At 43.9% G+C, this 8434-nt stretch overlaps 1 protein-coding gene across 1 annotated transcript; it reads left to right on the top strand.

Annotated features, from left to right (window-relative positions):
- The first annotated feature begins 128 nt into the window (after nucleotides 1–128).
- LOC110506678 (coatomer subunit beta) lies at nucleotides 129–7516 on the top strand. The gene is made up of 22 exons (XM_021586469.3): nucleotides 129–363; nucleotides 829–982; nucleotides 1102–1331; nucleotides 1464–1633; nucleotides 1736–1850; nucleotides 1943–2035; nucleotides 2720–2857; nucleotides 2946–3065; nucleotides 3182–3289; nucleotides 3396–3542; nucleotides 3645–3790; nucleotides 3903–3999; nucleotides 4095–4255; nucleotides 4364–4484; nucleotides 4582–4809; nucleotides 4998–5177; nucleotides 5579–5723; nucleotides 5860–5979; nucleotides 6088–6233; nucleotides 6317–6406; nucleotides 6848–7003; nucleotides 7173–7516. Exons 2-22 carry the CDS (start codon nucleotides 892–894, stop codon nucleotides 7230–7232), a joined length of 2862 nt encoding a protein of 953 aa, XP_021442144.2. The 5' UTR covers nucleotides 129–363; nucleotides 829–891; the 3' UTR covers nucleotides 7233–7516.
- Nucleotides 7517–8434: the final 918 nt, after the last annotated feature.

An 8434-nucleotide genomic window follows, 5' to 3' on the forward strand; every position in this document is an offset into this window, starting at 1 on the left:
AAATGTATGTTACTTGTAGGAAAAATATGTAAAGCATCGGTTCAGAGTACATACATGGAGGCAATATGGAAGATTGTTATATTGGGAAACACTCATAATTAGAATTTCGTCTTCGCGTCTAGATATCCGGGTTATTTGTCCCTTTTCACTTGCTGTTGCAGTGATGTGGCTCAGAAAGTAGCTAATCTTCCACGTCACAGGGAAGTTGGGAACGGACAGCTCGAGAAGATATCAGCAATTTTACAGCTGCCCAATTAAATAACAGACGCGACAAATGATATTATGAAATATAGTTAACGTGCAGTAAAAGGCAGCAACGTGCTTATTTCTCTATCGTGACCAAGTGTGGAAAGATTGGTTTGGGTAATTATTCCAAATATGTTTTGGTATCCATCCACCATTTGCATGCTAACATTAGCTGTAATGGACGACAAGCGTTTGAGCTTGCTCAATTTGCAACATCAAAACGTCTTAATAGGTTCTGTGAAGTGTTACTGGCATATTGCATATCTGTTTTTTTTTGTGAATATCACTGATTGAGCTGCATAATTCGTTAGGCCATTGACTTGTCAATAACTAGCATACTAGCTAACTAACAACCGAGGCGGCCTGTGTGAATGAAGAAAATTAACTAGCTACTATAGTAACGTTACTAACTACTATAGTACAAGCTAGCTAACTGACGTGTCGACTAGCTACCATATATTTCTTAGCTACAGCTGTGCAGTATTAGAAAGAACGAATCGTGTTCAGTAACTTATGTGCAATAGCATCTATGTTTACATTTTTCGGATTATGCATTAACATTACTTGATGGGTACTTCATAGGAATCATCTTAACAGTTCTGTTGATTGGGGTGTTGCAAGAGGAAAGACGATTCATCCGGCAAAATGACAGCCGCAGAGAATGTTTGTTACACTTTGATCAATGTTCCAAATGACACCGAACCTCCATCGGAAGTCAGTCTCAAAGCAGATTTAGGTAAGTGTCCTTTGTTGACCCTATCTGCATTGTCAATAGGCACCTAAACAATCAGTGTGAATGATCTATGATTAGTGTGACTTTAAGAGTAATACAATGTAATTTTTTTCTGATATCAGAAAAAGGAGAGATCAAGGCAAAGACAGAGGCCCTGAAGAAGGTAATCATCATGATACTGAATGGAGAGAAGCTGCCAGGCCTACTGATGACCATCATCCGATTTGTCCTCCCACTTCAAGACCACACCATTAAAAAGCTTCTGCTAGTCTTCTGGGAGATTGTCCCCAAGACGACTCCAGATGGCAAGCTGCTTCAGGAGATGATCCTGGTCTGTGACGCCTACAGAAAGGTATAGTAGCATACTACACAAGTGTACTTTCTGTCTGAATGTTCGATAAATTATATAATTAGCACAAGAAAGTATGATGTGTGACTATTATCCTTGAATAAGAGGCATTAAATTTATGTTTGTCTGTTTCAGGACTTGCAGCACCCCAATGAGTTCATCCGTGGATCCACCCTGCGCTTCCTGTGCAAGTTAAAGGAGTCTGAGCTGCTGGAGCCCCTCATGCCCGCCATCCGTGCCTGCCTGGAGCACCGCCACAGCTACGTTCGCCGCAATGCTGTACTGGCCATCTACACAATCTACAGGTAAACTTACTGTAGAGATACAATACGGAAGTTCGATATGACTGTTTATGACCCTTAATGGAGAACATGGCATTTACTTGAGCAATTTTATTTCCATCTCAGGAACTTTGAAAATCTCATCCCAGATGCCCCTGAGTTGATCCATGATTTCCTTGTGAATGAAAAAGATGCCAGCTGCAAGAGAAATGCTTTCATGATGCTCATTCACGCAGACCAGGTCAATTGCATCTTCAGTTTTTTATTTATTAGAGACTGTTCACCAACATTTTTCTGTGTCTGGGACTAACACTGGTCATTTCCACTGTGCAGGACAGAGCTCTGGATTACCTCAGCACCTGCATTGATCAAGTGCATACATTTGGAGATATTCTCCAGTTGGTCATTGTGGAACTCATTTACAAGGTGAGTCCTTCAGACATTTTCCCACTAGAAACCTCCAGATATCTCTTTTGAGAAATATGTAAAGAAAAACACAGGATGTCACTTGATGTCTGTTTCTCTGTCTCACATGCACTGAGGAAGGAGCAAGCTGAAACATATGCCAATGTGTGTGGTCTATTAAGACATTATGCTATGAGTTAAAGAAAATTAAAACGAAGCTTGAAGGGCCTCCCGAGTGGCGCAGTGGTCTAAGGCACTACATCGCGCTAGAGATTCTGGGTTCAAGTCCAGGCTCTGTCTCAGCCGGATGCGACTGGGAGACCCATGTGGCGGCGCACAATTGGCCCAGCGTCATCCAGGTTAGGGGAGGGTTTGGTCAGGAGGGATGTTCTTGTCCCATCGCACACTAGCGACTCCTGTGGCCCCTATGTGTACTGTGTTTCCTCTGACACATTGGTACGACCGGCTTCCGGGTTAAGTGGGCATTATGTCAAGAAGCATTTGTGTTTTGGAGGACGTACGGCTCTCGACCTTCGTCTCTCCCGAGTCCGTACGGGAGTTGAAGAGATGAGACAAGACCAATTTGATACCACGAAATTGGGGAGAAAAAGGGGTAAAGAAAACAACAAAGCTTCAATTGGAAATTATATCCACGTAAGTACTGGCATTTTTATTTGTCATGTCTATTGTTTCCTCAATGTTTAGGTGTGCCACGCTAACCCATCTGAGCGTGCCCGCTTCATCCGCTGCATCTACAACCTGTTGCAGTCCTCCAGCCCAGCCGTCAAGTACGAGGCAGCTGGCACTCTTGTCACGCTGTCCAGCGCACCCACTGCCATCAAGGTACCCCCTCTCACTTATCTACAACACAGCACCGCTGTGGATTTTGGTCTGGTATTGTCTTTCAATGGCATTTGTGTATTTGTTCTAGGCTGCTGCCCAGTGCTACATCGACCTGATCATCAAGGAGAGTGACAACAACGTGAAGCTGATCGTCCTGGATCGTCTGATAGAGCTGAAGGAGCATCCCACTCATGAACGTGTTCTCCAGGTACTCTGACTTCACTTTCATTAATGCTCCTGGTGAACAGACTCAATGTTAGGTACCAGTAAGTCTTTGAAGTGCAATAATAACCTGGTTAACATGTCTGTTCTCTGTCCACCCAGGACCTGGTGATGGACATTCTTCGTGTTTTGAGCACGCCTGACCTCGAGGTCCGGAAGAAGACTCTGCAGCTGGCCTTGGACCTAGTTTCATCCCGAAACGTAGAGGAGGTGGGGGTGTCATCCTCAGGACTAATCTCTCCTGTCTCTGTGGACTCTCCTCTCCTGTCTATTTTGTAAAAGGATGATTATTCTAACTAAGGTGTTTGTGTTCCAGTTGGTGATAGTTCTGAAGAAGGAGGTGATTAAGACCAACAATGTGACGGAGCATGAGGACACTGATAAATTCAGGCAGCTGCTGGTGCGCACCCTCCACTCATGCAGTGTACGCTTCCCTGACATGGCGGCCAATGTCATTCCTGTGGTGAGTCTACCCTGTTCACACATACAAACCCTGAAATCAAACACAGCTAGGGTCATTCTGTCCTCTGTGATGTCATCTAAATAACATGTGTGTGTCACTCAGCTGATGGAGTTCCTGAGTGACACTAATGAGGCAGCGGCGGCTGATGTGCTGGAGTTTGTGAGGGAGGCCATTCAGAGGTTCGACAACCTGAGGCCCCTCATCATCGAGAAGATGCTGGAAGTCTTCCACGCCATCAAGACTGTCAAGTAAGACCAAGACTGACAAGCTTGCATATAAATAGAGAATTGCAGGATACTTTTGGAGAATTACAGATTTGTAAAAATTTATGCCGACATCCAATCTTTTAAACTGTGTTAGGATCTACAGAGGAGCGCTTTGGATCCTGGGAGAATACTGCAGCACTAAAGAGGACATTCAGAGTGTGATGACAGAAGTGCGCAGGTCGCTTGGCGAGGTATGTGTGTGTGCTTATGGATTATTCATTCACTTTCGGTGTTCAATACCAGAGTGATACTTGATGCCAGTTGCTCATGTCTGTCCCTTTTTCAGATCCCCATAGTAGAGAACGAGATCAAGAAAGAGGCTGGAGAGGGGAAGCCGGAAGAAGAGGTGAACGCAGCGCCAGCAGCCAAACTGGTGACAGAGATGGGCACCTACGTCACACAGAGCGCCCTCAGCTCCTCCCGACCCTCAAAGAAGGAAGAGGACAGGTAAGTCACCTTTTGTGTCTAAAATACATAGTTTCTTAGCTTGCAGTGATTGTCTTTCAGAAGTGGATGATATGACACTCAATGAAACTGTCATCCCTTTCCCTGTAGGCCTCCTCTCAGGGGCTTCTTGATGGACGGAGACTTCTATGTGGCAGCCTCCCTGGCCACAACCCTGACTAAAGTGGCCCTACGATATGTCGCCATCGTTCAAGATAAAAAGAGACAGAATGTAAGTATAGAACCTCTTATCTTCTGAAACGGTTGTGAAACATGTTCACTGTCCATTGAAAGTCATGAAATGATTCTAATGCTCTATCACCATTCAGTCCTTTGTGGCTGAGTCTATGCTGATCATGGCCACTATCCTCCACTTGGGCAAGTCCTCTCTGCCCAAGAAGCCCATCACAGACGACGATGTGGACCGCATCTCTCTGTGCCTCAAGGTACTGTCCGAGTGCTCGCCCCTAATGAACGACATCTTTAATAAGGAGTGCCGCAAGTCCCTGTCTCACATGCTCACTGTCAGGCTGGAGGAGGAGAAGCTATCTCAGAAGGTAAGAAGGAGCGCTGGCTGCTAGATTATTAGACCATAGCTTCCTGTCCACTCTTCTCACTAAACCACTGCCTTCTCCCAGTTCAATCAGCTATACTCTAGTCCTCCCTTCACCTGGCTGCCTATCCATTTGGACACTGCTGGATTGTATTGCTATGTGCTGATGGTGTTCTGTGCTCTTATCCACAGAAAGAGTCAGAGAAACGGAACGTGCTGGTGCAGGCAGATGACCCCATTTCCTTTATGCAACTGACGGCCAAGAACGAGACATCCTCCAAGGAGGACCAGTTCCAGCTCAGTTTACTGGCTGCCATGGGAACCACTCTTAAGAAGGAGGCTAATGACCCCATGGCCTCCAAACTCAACAAGGTACACCTACAAGGACCCAGTAGACACACACACTGTTCTGTTGCAGAATTACAAAATTGTGTGCTTGCGAATCACATGGTCATGTGCCTTTTTGGATAGTAGATGTATGTGATGTACCTCAAGTTGCCAGCAGGTGGCATTGTTTCCAACGTGACAGTGAGCCATAGCAACAGAGAAATCTGTGTTTTCTAGGTCTGTTCCATAGGTACGACTATGAAAGAGGGAATGAATATAACATTTTTAAGTTCAGGCTCTGGCATGGATTGTATCAGGATCCTATTCAGAAATGTACGTTTTCATCTTAGCTATTAGTGCTGTTGAGGTAGTTATTGACACTTGCTCCGTTGTATAACAATCGGTTGGTGAGGACCATGTCATTCTGAGTGTATGTTGTATTGCAGGTTACCCAGCTGACTGGTTTCTCAGACCCAGTCTATGCTGAGGCCTATGTCCATGTCAACCAGTATGACATTGTGCTGGATGTGCTGGTCGTCAACCAAACCAACGACACCCTTCAGAATTGCACCCTGGAGCTGGCGACATTGGGTGAGGTTCTAGTCTATAGTTCATATGACTTTATGCAGAGTCATACAACCTTACTAAGGGCTGTTTCAGGGCAATTTCTCTTGTTTGCCATAGGTGATGTATGTCTAATGCTGATATCAACCTTTCAATCCAACAGGTGACCTCAAGCTGGTTGAGAAGCCTTCTCCTCTCACTCTGGCACCCCATGACTTTGCCAACATCAAGGCTAACGTCAAAGTGGCGTCCACAGAGAATGGCATCATATTTGGCAACATAGGTAAGAGGATCACTTCTAACTTCTGTCAGAATACTTGTCATGAATAATCTGATGCCAGCCTCCACTCCATGTGTATGACATCAGTTCTAATGTCTGTCTGTCTCTCAGTGTATGATGTATCAGGAGCTGCCAGCGACAGGAACTGCGTGGTCCTCAGTGACATCCACATTGACATCATGGACTACATCCAGCCAGCCTCGTGCACAGATGCAGAATTCAGACAGATGTGGGCTGAGTTTGAGTGGGAGAATAAGGTACTACTGCTAGATAAGAGAACTGTCCATATTTTGTTTTGTTAGTGTGTTCAGTGGATGATCGTAATAACACTTTATTCTAGGTGACGGTGAACACCAACATTGTAGACCTGAACGAGTACCTCCACCACATCCTCAGCTCCACCAACATGAAGTGCCTGACCCCAGAGAAGGTACAGTAGTCGTGGAATATTGCCGATTGAACTACATCAATAGGATGATGTGTAGAACAGAATGGAGATTTTAAACCTGGCAGATAGGAAGGCTGAGTGGAAGTTGTCAGAGCGTCTAACATGTCTGTTGCTGCTACCCTTTTTACAGTGTTAGGATTTGATTTCTAAATGGCTTTTTATAATTATCTGATTGAATCAATCCATTTGAAAAGAGAAGGGCACCTTGCGAGATACAGGCAATATATACCTATTTATTTTGTTTCAAGTTCTTCATCAATCCACTAATGGATTTAGACAGATAAGCTTGACTCTCTCTTGTAATAGCCCTGTCTTCAGCAAACTGAGCACATTTCTACAGGACCAATCAGACTCATACTACTGGGTCAAATAGGTAGTAATGCATGTGATGCTCACTCACTCCTTGTCTGTCCTTACAACCAGGCACTTTCTGGATTCTGTGGCTTCATGGCTGCCAACCTGTATGCCCGCTCCATCTTCGGTGAAGACGCCCTGGCCAACGTCAGCATTGAGAAGCCCATCCACCTGGGTCCTGATGCCCCTGTCAACGGACACATCCGCATCCGGGCCAAGAGCCAGGTGAGAAACTCACTTTCCACTCAGACTACATTATAGTGCAATACTTTTGTAAATAGGTTGCCATTTGCGATGTAGACGGAAGTAGTAATGATAGAATAATGCAAACATCGGGGTGGAATTATTTTGTGAAGTTTATACATTGCAAGTAACACTTCCCCTCTCTCTACAGGGCATGGCGTTGAGTCTGGGTGACAAGATCAATCTTTCCCAGAAAAAAACATCTGCATAAAGTCAACTGAAAACCAGCAGTCCAACTGAGAACTCCACATCACTGGACAAGATTCATCTGCAAAGAAATGTGCTTTCTGCTAGTCCTATCTAGTCTCTTCTATCTGTCTCTGGCCATAAACAGATAGCTTTTTTTATGGCCATTTGATTAAGTACTGTTCTATATGTGGGTATGAGAGATTGTTTTACACCTCCTGTGTCAGGAATAAAATCCCTCTTACTGTCCTCCAAGTGATAGGCCAGGGATATCTTTAATTTTCAATAAACATGTCATATATAACAAAACATACTCCCAACATTTGTCAGACGATGGGCTGTTTGCATGTTCAGTCTTTCTTTACTTACATTAAGGGAACGCGAGGTAGGAAAAACTTCGGCTCCACCACCCCTTAACTACGCTGTTGACAAAAGTTATGACAGTAAAGTTAAGTGCAATGTCATAGACTAAACCATGAAATATGGATTCAGTTTGAATGCACATTCCATCCACTACGGGTGTGTTTACACGGGCAGTCCAATTCTGATGTTTTTGCCACTAATTGGTCTTTTGACCAAACAAATGATCTGAATTGGGCTGCCTGTGAATAAGCAGCTTAGCTGATTCATGTCCCATTGTCTTTACACTACAGATAATGACTCATCAAAGGGGTTATTGTATCAGATGCATGCAAATTCCTTGAAAGTAAAACTTTAAGATTTGTGGGGAAAGGTTATTGCTTCTGTAAATTGCAAGTAATTGCATCAATGAAGTGAAAATGTATGTTTGTGCCAGGTCCCAAATTTCAAGTTATACAAATGTAGAGTGAATACAATCAACGTGCTATATGAGATCAGTCTTTGCCATGTATTGAAATGGTGTAATGATGAAAGATCAGCATCAAATCAAAATCCCTTGTCAATTTCTTGTCAGTCACACACATTTAGATTGCTTTGACTGCCTTTTCCACCTCACCATTATATAAAACATTCCCCAGTTGAATAGAAACTCAAAAGTTCCCTTGCTTCTTGGAAAGGAAATTACATCATGTTTTGCCTTGTATGGAAAGATTTAGAATGTGAGCACTTCACACAAGTTCTCACTTTGACACACCTCTTCTGAATTTGATACCCACATTTCCTTTTGATTCTCATATTGAGACAGGCATGTTTAAAGGCAACGTTACTGTGAAATTATGATTGATTGTAAGAAAAGAGTTTGAAAAA

The sequence above is a fragment of the Oncorhynchus mykiss genome, chromosome 26 (assembly GCF_057628025.1).
Source record: "Oncorhynchus mykiss isolate SJ-2025 chromosome 26, ASM5762802v1, whole genome shotgun sequence".
Taxonomy (NCBI): domain Eukaryota; kingdom Metazoa; phylum Chordata; class Actinopteri; order Salmoniformes; family Salmonidae; genus Oncorhynchus; species Oncorhynchus mykiss.